The sequence below is a fragment of the Lepus europaeus genome, chromosome 14 (genome assembly GCF_033115175.1).
Source record: "Lepus europaeus isolate LE1 chromosome 14, mLepTim1.pri, whole genome shotgun sequence".
Lineage (NCBI taxonomy): Eukaryota > Metazoa > Chordata > Mammalia > Lagomorpha > Leporidae > Lepus > Lepus europaeus.
In genome coordinates this window covers 47154309-47165762 of record NC_084840.1, presented here as the reverse complement: position 1 = coordinate 47165762, position 11454 = coordinate 47154309, and the positions used below count along the sequence as shown (strand labels likewise).

Here is an 11454-nt window from a genome sequence, read left to right as displayed (position 1 = left end):
GTAAAAAGACAGGTTTGTAATGGCATTTAACGGAATAGGTGCATTTTCTATCATGTTTGTTGTGTCCTTGATTTTTAAAAAACAAACAAAACACTACTGCATCTGAGAAAGTCAGGAAATCAAAGTCTACATTTAAATGTTATGGGATAACTCAAAATGACATGTTTATTTGAAATTTATTAATGTAAAAACTGGCCTCTTAAGTGAAAAGTGAGCTTTCCAAAGTTAAAAGACTTAATTTTCACTCAGGATTCCAAGATTAATAAAAGCAAATTTTCTGGTTAGGATGTGATACCGCCAGTGTTCAGTGCCCAGCCTTATGGGCATTACTGCCCACACCTTGTTTGAATCTGATTATGATGTGATTTGCTGATGTCATGAATATAAAATGATACTTGTGTTTCCAGAAATGTGAACTTGTGAATTTTTTTTTTCTTTGAGCTCCCGCTTTTTTGTGTGCTCCCAGTAGCTGCAGCAGTGGGAGGCAATGATTGGCTCCAGTGCTCCTGGAAGGATTTGGGCTTAAGCCAGGAGAACAGAACCAGAGGATTCCCTTTTCAGGGGCCCTCAGGCTCCTCCTGTGCTATCTTGGCTTCTCCCCTCCTGGGTGCTTCAGGATGGCGGCTGCAGCCATAGGTAGGCCTCAACATTTAGTGTCATCACTTCTCTCTCAACACATTTGGCCCTGGTATAAAATGAACAAAAATTTGGGCAACCTACACAAATGGCGGTTCTTGATATTTATGTATTATTTAATATATGACGGTCGAACTCTACTTTCTCTGACTTTTTTTCTACATCCACTATCAATTGTGAAAGGCCCTGCCTTGCATAGGAAAATATTGCAACAAAACAAGATAATTGAGGGGGAAAGGGGGTTGCAGCAGGAAAAGTGGCCTTTTTTTAAATAACATTTAATTGGAATAAAAAGATTCTTGAGCAGTAAACATTCTTTATTTATTCAGCACACATGAGCAGGCATTGTTTTATCACCATCATAATTATAGTGTCCTTTAAACTGGTGGATAGTAGGAAAGATAAGGGAATGTGCCTGCAGAGTCACATCAGTCTCACTCTTTTCTTTCTTCCCCTTCCTCTCTCCTCTCCTTTCCCCCTCCCTCCCACCCCCATTCCTCCCTTGGTCACTAGGGTCCCCCACAGCCCTTAAAATGAGAAGAACAGGAAGATTGTGGCCTAACCATTTCTTACATCACAAAAGTGATTTGTACGGCAACCTAATTTGATGCAACCCATAACCTCCTTGTCTCCTATGTTTATAACTGCTTTTTAGCTTGCAATATGTGTTAGTGAAGAGTTGCCCATTGCTCACCTGTATAAAATTTCATTCACTAATGTTTCTTGCTTTACCTTTGTCTAATTTAGAAAGCACACTCTTAGGGCTTTCTCAGAACAAAGCCTCACAAAAACCCCTTTACCTCCAAGGATTTGCAAATTTATAAAGGCTGCATTGAATTCAAGATGGGTCAGGGGGCAAAAAAAGGGTAGAAGGTCACTGCATTTTGATTATGGGTCAGTAGACAACATGGCATATACTCTGTGTCCCAAACTTCTGTTAAAGACAGGGTTTTTAAAGGCCCGAGAACAGAAGGATGGTCCCTTTTGGAGACTTGCCCTGATTTGTTTGGATGAGACTAAAAGAAAAAAAAAATTAAGGAAAATATACTAAGTTATAATTTAATTAGCTCTTCAATTTAGCCATTTCTCCCTCCTACATTCTCATTTTCCCCTCCCACAAAGCAGAGAAAGTGTGATATTAGATAAATTTAGCTAAGAAACTGTTGTTGAGTTTTTATTATCTTGTACCTTCAACTGATTCAACCACATGAGACTTTAAGTTATTGTTATAGACTTTATATTGTAAGTATTATAGTGACTTTTGGTGAATAGTATAAGGGGCTCCCTTTATTCTGCTTTATTCTGCGGTATACTTACATTGTTGAGTCCTTTGTGATGTTCCTTACCCTTTTCTCTCTGAATTCACTTTGAACAAAATGTGCCCAGCAATCACTAAACCAAATGTATATGGTGAAGAGTTAGGTTGTGGTGGTGGGGTGTGTGATCCTCATTTAAATTATGTATGTATGGGTGAGAGCCTGGAAGGAAAAGGATTATTTTAATGCTCTTCAATACTTTAATTATATGACAGTTGTAGTGTAGACATGCAAAAGTACTCTTCGGTTTTCCTTCAGGTTTTCAAAAGAACTTTCCCCATTAGTAAACTACTCCTGCAAATTGCTATTGCATTTCCCAGCTAACCATTTAAAAGACTGTAAATGCCATGTGCATTACTTCGCTCCAGAGGAAAGAGGTCAGACTGAATTGCAATGGTATTTAAACATAAAATACAGTGAAAATAAATCAAAATAGAGCATCTGAAGGTAAATTTAGCAATTCATATGGGATAAGTAAAGACAAATATGTTCATATTTGTACAGCCCATCACTTTAAAAACTGAAAGTGCTGGTTTTTTACAATGCAGTGGACATTAAGAATGTATTTCAATCTGTATTTGCTGCAGAGGATTTTCCTTTAGCCAGCAGCTTTATTTTCAAAGCAAAATATACTTTTACCATAGCATGTACATTATCTATTCTTCACTGAGTAAATAATCATGTTTAATTAACTGAGTGCATAACATATATATGCCTAAATTCTCTAGACCCCCCAGAGATGGATATATGCACAAATGTTAATCTGGGTGTATCCATTCACATATACACATGTATTTAAGAAACACAGAAGCTGATATATCCTTTCTTAAAAAAGAATTTGAATATAGTCCATCATCTGAATTTGGTTCATCTTTGATTGTAGAGGCAGCTGACATGGTCAACAAATTTATCAAAGAAACCCCCTGGCTTTTGAAGAATAGTACTTTATACATCTGGATCTGCACATCCAGGCAAAGTAAGTAAATTATTGCATAACTTTAAGCATAATTGATAACAGACACCTTTAATTTTTCATCCCCATTCTTTTGGCCAGCTTTCGCATTAATAATCTAAGCCATAAATGTTGGTAGCTATTGATCGAAATCCCCGGTGTGCATGCAAATCCATCTTAAAGTCCCCTGCCTTTCATGTGTGAGCGCTCAGGGGCCTCTGCTAGATCTTTTTATCGGGATCGACCCCCAATGTGCCTGGAGAAGACCCCGGATATGCAACGTGTGCTGATGGCCACAAGAAAGCTGTCTGTCACATTCTGTGTATGTGTGTGTATGTGTGTGTGCACACACATGCCACGGTAAGTGTTCCAGCCTGAACACACACACACACACACACACACGATGGGGAAGTTAAAAGAACAAAAGAATGTATTAAACAAGAAGAAAGATGTGTAATAGGAGTATTAAAAATGTAGAAGTGTACAGGTGTCTGAGTGCACGTTCAGAGATACTTGCATAAATACTATATATAGACACATTTCCAAATCTCCTGGTCTTTATTTTTCTCTATTTGATCCAACAGATTATACCTTTAGTTTAAAAAAAGAAAAAAAACCTTAATTTTCAACTACTTTTCAAAACCACCTATATTGCCAGTATTTTAAAGGTGAGAAGAGAGGGAGAGAAAAAAGAAGGTAATTTTGAAATGGCCACTAAATCATGTTGCTATGTGCAGGAGGAATAGGAATGTGTGTGCGTGAGTGTGCACAGGCGTGCATGTATAAATCTAAACAGTAATTGAGAACAACTAAAACTACCTGCCCCCCCCCAAAAAAAAAATTGGACACTCTAGCCAACCTTTTGTAATGTCTTCTCAAAGGCTTTTTGTGAGTTTACTATTTCTTGGTTGTTTGACTCTTGGATCTAAATCTTGAGCTGGGGGAGGGGAATGGGCGGAGGTGGGGTGGGAGGGATAGGGCTGGCAGTATATAAGTGCATCAGGAGGAATTTTAAAATGACATTATTGTTGCTGGCAATAGAAAGAGTCAGGTCATTTTACTTTTAAAAACAAACACCAGCATCTGCTTTTCCTGGAAACTTTGCTTTCTGCTTAAACCTTGTGCATTTTGCCTCCTGTGAAAATGAAAGAGAAAAACGCGGTGTGATGGATCCAGATGCAAAAGAAAGCCAACTCAGTGGATGGTATTAGCTGTGACGAGGCATTGTTCATTGCTGCCTCTCGGTTACGTTTAAAGCCTGAAATATCACGAGATCCATTCAATGATCCTTCTCTCATTCAAGGGACAAAAATGTAATTTGCTGTAGCTCTGATTTCTTGGATGGAAATGCTAGCCTTAGATTTCAAAGGCAAGAAGTAGACATCGTGGTTTGTACACACATTGATTAAGTTGAAGAGCGGCGATTACATCTGTGCTGAGTGCAACAGTAGTCCAGGGCTGACTTTTCAAATCCCAGCCTCCTGAGTTACAGACTCTCTTAAATAGACTTCCTTAATTTCCGGATGCACTTCTTGAAATTCCCAATTCTCTTGAAAATTCCTGGGAAATTACAAGCGAGATGAGGGTGGGGGTGGGGAACTATGGCCGAGATTTCATCTTGTCAAGCAAACAACCTTTTTGTGTATCTGATTCCTCTGTTTTAGCTTTTTTTTTTTTTTTTTTTCCTTTTAAGTCATACCTTCTGGTGCTAGCCAGCCCAGAGCAGGGGAGGCTGGAACTTTTGAATGTGAAGAAAGAAATTATTGTACAATTTTTTTTTCTTGCAGGCTCAGAAATATCCGTTTATTCTTTTAACCACACGGATGTGTCTATTTTTGGAGGAACAAGGAAACATATAAATGCTTGGGTTGCATTTATGCTGTAGTTGCAAACAGTGAACAGTTAAGAAGATTTTGCCGAATTTTGCAAAGCAGCCAACAAACTGCCTTGGGATAGTGGTAATGCAACTGGGAAGAACCTTGCTCTCATTTGGCAATATTTTGGATATCCTTGGAAACGACACCAAAATATGCCTTAATTTCACTAAGAAGAGGTTAAATCATTTTGATATTCATCCAAAGTGATTTTTGGTAAAGCAGGATTTCACTGGTAAAAAAAAAAAAAGGGAGTTGTAGAAGACTCACCTAAACTACCAACCAACAGCAGCACACAGCACTGAAAGCGTCTGCATCGTACATCAGCACTTTCTTTTCATCGTTCTTACGTAAAACCTCTGGAAGCACCTTGGGCGTTTTACATTTTCTTTTCTTTGCTGCAGGAGGAAGCAAGCTGCTCCCTGGAATTCTGACCTGTCCTGAACAGGACCCTAGCAAAAGCTGTACCAGCGACTCCAGGAGGATCCCGCCTCCACGCCAGCCCGGTTAATTGTGAAAAGTGTACACATTTCTGGCTTATCTGTGCTTTGTTATGGGTCTGACGCGAAACTACCTCCTCCCCACCCCACCCCCCAGCAGAGAACCGAAATCCAGTTGAATTGTTACAGTGTTTCGGAGCTGGAGCCTTGAACTGCTTCCTTGGTCAAATAACTTTGTTTCTGGTTGTAAAAAAGGCATTTCAGGAAAAAAAAAAAAAAAAAAAAAAAGGAAAATCAAGAGAAATTCCAAACGTAAGTCCTGACTGGGGGGTTTCAGCGCGCGGTCTAACTTCGGAGCTCCCAGCCGGCCTCCTCCTCACTCCAGTAAGGGAAATACCAGGCTATTCTGCACATTTTCGCTTGAGCTCCATTTTCCAAAGGAAAAGGGGGTGGGGTATATCTATCTAGGCTTGATAATGTTTTTAAAAATAATTTCTTGAAATGATAATAGCCGTATCGGTAAATTGCAAATAAAGCAAAAAATAGGCAATATTTCTTTAAAGGAAAATATACCTTTTTTTTTTTTTTTAAACGTACACACACTGCTTCTGATGAAGTCTGTGAGTCAGGCTGCTTCTGAGCTCCGATAGTTTAATGGAAAGATTTATATACCGACTGTATTATTTACTTTGGGAGGGGAGGTGGCAGTATAAGGGTATGCTAATTAGTGGGAGATTTTGGGGGGAAGGGGTGGAATATCAATTTTTATTGCATCACCTGTCAGGAGTGTCCAATCAGCGTTGGCTTTAGGGGAATTAATTGATGAAGGTGTCTCCGGACGAGCTCACTTCACTCTGTCATTTTATTTGTAGCTAAAGCAGCGGCGGGAATAGCAGCTGCATTTCTTTTCTCTTTCTCCCTTCACATTCCATTATCATAGTGCTCCAATGGAGAAGGAAGGGCCGGAGGGGCGCAGGTACTGATCTGCATCGGGGCCTTACACCAACACACTGGCAGATCAGAAGCCGGATGGTTTTCTCCCTCTTTTTTAAAAAAACGAAAACCAAAAAAAAAAAAAAAAAAAAAAAAAAAAAAAAATCAAGAATCAAGTCAGTGTAATTTCATGGGGTTTTTTTTCCCCCCAATAATTTCGGCTAGAGTTTGGCAGTCCCTTCGCCGGGAATAACAGTCTTTGTTATTTTATTAGCAGGATGCCTTGAGACACACGCAGCATCTGGCGGAGGATTAACATACATACATGTGTATGTATGCGTCACGTATATATTTACTGCAAATGGTGGGGATCGTTTAGTGCCCGAGATGGGAGACCTGAAGTCAGGTTTTGAAGAGGTGGATGGCGTGAGGCTCGGCTACCTCATCATTAAAGGGAAGCAAATGTTTGCCCTCTCCCAAGTCTTCACGGATCTGCTGAAAAACATCCCGAGGACGACCGTGCACAAGCGCATGGATCATCTGAAAGTGAAAAAGCACCACTGCGACCTGGAGGAGTTGCGGAAACTCAAGGCGATCAACAGCATCGCCTTCCACGCCGCCAAGTGCACGCTCATCTCCCGCGAAGACGTGGAAGCACTCTACACGTCCTGCAAAACCGAGCGCGTCCTCAAGACCAAGCGCAGGCGACCGGGCCGGGCAGCCGCAGCCCCCGCGCCGCCGCCGCCGCCGGAGCGCGCCGCCGCCGCCGCCGCCGCGGGCCCCCGCCCGGCATTTTGGAAGGACGAGCACCAACTTTGGCGGGGCCTGAGTGGAGCGGCGCGGCCGCTGCCAATCAGCGCGCAGTCCCCGCGCCCGGGCGCCGCCGCCGCCGCCGCCGCCGCCGCCGCGCGCCCCGCCGCCCATCTACCTCAGGTTTTCAGCAAATACCCGGGCTCGCGCTACCCGGAAATCGTGCGCTCGCCTTGCAAAGCCCCTCTAAACTATGAAACTGCCCCGCTCCCGGGAAACTACGTCGCCTTCCATTCGGACCCCGCTTATTTTCGGAGCCTGCTGTGCAGCAAGCACCCGGCCGCCGCCGCCGCCGCCGCCGCTGCCGCCGCCGCCGCCGCCGCCGCCGCCTACTACCAGGCGTCGGCCACCGGGCCGCAGCCCAAGGCGGGCGCAGGAGGCCCGGCGAGCCTGAGCTACCGCGGCAAGCGCCGGCGCGGGGGCTCCAAGGACTGCTTGCTCGCGCCGCACGCCGGCGCCCGGCGCCTGCTGCTGCTGCCGCCTAGGTCCTACAAAGCCAAGGCGGCGGCGGCGGCGGCGGCGGCAGCGGCGGCGGCGGCGGCGGCGGCGGCCGCGGGGGCCACTTGCCTGGAGAGATTTCATCTGGTCAACAGCTTCTGCCCGCCTCCCCAGCACCACCACCACCACCACCATCACCACCACCACCACCACCACCGTGCCCAGCCGCCGCAGCAGAACCACCACCACCCCCCTCACCACCATCGGCCGCAGCCGCATCTGGGCAGCTTTCCCGAGAGTTGCAGCAGCGACTCCGAGTCCAGCTCCTACTCGGACCACGCAGCCAACGACTCGGATTTTGGCTCCAGTTTGTCCAGCTCCAGCAACTCGGTGTCCTCGGAGGAAGAGGAGGAGGAGGGAGAAGAGGAGGAGGAGGAGGAGGAAGAGGAGGAGGAGGAGGAAGAGGAGGAGGAGGAGGAGGAGGGGGGCAGTGGGGCCTCGGATTCCAGTGAAGTCAGCTCGGAGGAGGAGGACTCGTCCACGGAGTCGGACTCCAGCTCCGGCTCCAGCCAAGTGTCAGTGCAGAGCATCCGTTTCAGGCGCACCAGCTTCTGCAAGCCTCCCAGCGTGCAGGCGCAGGCCAACTTCTTGTACCATCTGGCCTCGGCCGCCGCCGCAACCAAACCCGCTGCTTTCGAGGATGCCGGCAGACTTCCCGACCTCAAGAGTGGCGTCAAAGCCGAGTCGCCCGAGGAGTGGACTCTGCAGGACTGGGCCCCCAAAGCGTCTCCGGTGTACTGCCCGGCCAGTCTGGGGAGTTGTTTCACAGAGATAAGGAACGATAGGGTATCTGAGATTACATTCCCACACTCTGAAATTTCCAGTACTGTAAAGAGAACTGACCTGACAATTAACTGCCTGGCAGAGGGGGCCTCTTCACCTAGCCCAAAGACAAACAATGTATTTCCACAACAAAGAATACTCCGAGAGGCTAGGAAATGCCTACAAGCAACTCCTGCTACACACTGTGCAGATAACGGCACAATCGTTGCTAGGTTCTTAAATAATGAATCTTCAGGAGTAGCAGCAAATTCAGAAAAAGATTCGAAAATCCCTCATTGTCATGAATTTGCTACGGACTTGCCCTCTTCGCAAACTGATCCTGAAGTGGATGCAGCAGCAGCAACTAAAGCTGAGAATCAAGGCACTGACACAGGTGACAAGACACTGCCATTTCTGCACAATATTAAAATCAAAGTAGAAGACAGTAGTGCTAATGAAGAATACGAACCTGACCTTATTACAAATAAGCTAAAGTGCGAGTGCAATGATACAAAGGGTGAGTTTTACAGTGTAACTGAGAGTAAAGAGGAGGACGCCTTGTTAACCACAGCCAAGGAAGGTTTTGCATGCCCTGAAAAAGAAACTCCTTCCTTGAATCCACTGGCTCAGAATCAGGGCCTGTCATGCACTTTAGGTTCTCCAAAACCTGAGGATGGGGAATATAAATTTGGTGCCAGAGTGAGAAAAAATTACCGGACACTAGTACTGGGAAAGCGACCTGTCCTTCAGACACCTCCAGTCAAACCAAATTTGAAATCAGCTAGAAGCCCTCGTCCTACAGGTAAAACCGAGACACATGAAGGAACACTGGATGATTTTACAGTTATAAACAGACGCAAAAAGGTAGCCAGCAATGTAGCATCAGCAGTGAAAAGGCCATTTAATTTCATGGCAAATTTTCCTTGTCCACCGTCGCTCATTATTGGGAAGGATGGGGATTTGTGGCCGGCGTATTCCTTAAACACCACTAAGGATTCCCAACCTCCTCACAAGGCCCATCCTATATGGAAATGGCAGCTGGGCGGTTCTGCAATACCTCTTCCACCTAGTCACAAATTCAGGAAATTTAATTCATAAAAATGTTTTGGAAGATACTTTCTTGAACCACATTACCTTCCTTTTGTTGTAAACTGCACAGGATGGTTTGTACAAGTCCATTAATGTGTTACACCCCCTTTGGAGTCCTGGTTTATTGCATTTTGAAGACAGAAATCGGATTACTTTTTTTTCCATTGCAGGGTTGGTTTTGTTTTTTTTTTTTTTTTTTTTGGAAAAGGATGGGGGCAGGGTGGGAGAAGGGTTGGTTTACATACTACGGTCTACTTCAGGCTAAAGACTCAAGTAAAACTCAGTTATTATGGTAGAGCTGGAACACTTTACTGTTTCAATGCTAATAATGCACTTGGTACCTCAATTCAACTGCTACAAATAAATGTCAAAAGGTTGAATAATAAATATTACAATGAGCCATTAAGTTTATGCACTAGATTTCAGACCTGAAAGTGTAACTGTTAATTCAGTGAAAGTTTGTTAGGTCACATGGTTACAGTGAGGTAGCAAGAAGTCTCTATGAGCCCAAAATGTTATTTTCTGGAGCTCTTGTTTGTGGGGTATCTTTTTTCTTTTTACTCCCCTCATTTCCTCTCCAGGAGTAGTTGCACTTAACTTTTTTTTTTTTTTTTTGAGTGGAAAGATTGGGGTGTAGTCCTGATTGAATGCTGGTAAAAGCTGCCTCATATATATTGAGTAAAAAAAAAAAATGGGATTTTCTTTTTTTGGTAGAGGGTGTGAGTTTTACTTTTACAGCCACTCCTTGCAATTGGAAAAGTCCTTTTTGTGTTCTCACCCAAATGTTTTTAATAAGGTGACTCAGTATTGTCCTTCTTATCTTGTGGTCTGAACATGACTCTTCCAACTTGCAAAACAATTAAAATATTTCCCTTAATAGTAGGATATATTATGGTCTAACTCTTATTAGTGACAAGGCAGTAAATACAACCAAGAAAAGGAAAATGAGGGGTCAGAGTTGCAATACCCCCAAATGAAAAATAACAGTTATTTCAGGGCTTTTTGGTACCAGAACTCAGGCACTTGGATTTTATTATCTTACACTTTTTCTTCATCCCTCTAAACTTTTGTTTTCAGACCATCCTGTGTATACAGCAGGAGAGTTTCTACTGCAAGTGACAATCAGAGGTGACTATCTATATTTGCACTTAAAAATCAAAGTAGTTCAACATGCAAATGGCTAGGGTCTAGCCCTTGGTAAGGGCCATGCTGGTATACTGTGTTGTGATGATGGAAGCAGTAAATCAAAATTATGGAAATTTGCACTGTTGAAAAGCATGCTTTAGCTTTATTTTCAATTAAAAACACTGTTTAAAATGCCTGGTTCCATACATTTCTACTTATTCCAGATTGAAGGACGGTTAACAGGAATGAATGGTTCTCTTGACATTCTCACTTGTAATATTTTTGCCTGAAAGAAATGCATTTACTGGGTGTAGTGTTTTGTTGTACTACTGTGTGATGAGGCCAGTCAGGTTCTGTACAAAACACTGGTGGATTTCTTCCCAAATAACAAGAAAACTTTACAAACTTGTGAGAAATCAAGTATGAAATGTTTCGATTTTAAGAAAGTGAAGCAGAGGTCAGTTGTTATTTTAATGAAAGTTGAATCTAATAATTTTTGGTTCACCTCCCTCAGTCTGACAAATTATGTAACTCAGATCTCTACTATCTTGAGTCTAAGAAGTTGCATCTATAGATCATAAATCACAAAACAAAACAAAACACCAATGAAATGTTTACTGTGTGAATTTAAGTCGCTATTTCTCATGGAAATTCAGTCTTTTTTTTTTTTTTTCTTTTCTTAACCTTTTAATTCCTACTCCCTTTGAAAATTTCCTTTTGTCTATAAATGTTTCAGATAGATCTGGATGGTCTCAGCCCTAATTACTGTGTATGCTCTGTGGTTTTCCTCTTGGTGTAAAGGACAGAGGCTGGGAGTACCTGCATCCAAATACATGTGGATGGAGTAAACAGATGCTTTGAACTGCCTCCCTTCCTTTCCTTCTTGAATATTGCCAGATGTAGGTTCATTGGGTCCTCCTCTTCCTCCTCCTTTTCCTCCTCCTCCTCCTCCTCTTCTTTTAAATAGTAGAAATGGTCAAAGAAAAATTGGGGAATATTATCCTTGAATTCAACTTTGT

General features: G+C 43.3%; 1 protein-coding gene across 1 annotated transcript; it reads left to right on the top strand.

Moving 5' to 3' along the window:
• Nucleotides 1–4972: 4972 nt before the first annotated feature.
• On the top strand, nt 4973–11016 carry SKIDA1 (SKI/DACH domain containing 1). The gene is made up of 2 exons (XM_062210548.1): nt 4973–5530; nt 6426–11016. Exon 2 carries the CDS (start codon nt 6539–6541, stop codon nt 9317–9319), a length of 2781 nt encoding a protein of 926 aa, XP_062066532.1. The 5' UTR covers nt 4973–5530; nt 6426–6538; the 3' UTR covers nt 9320–11016.
• Nucleotides 11017–11454: the final 438 nt, after the last annotated feature.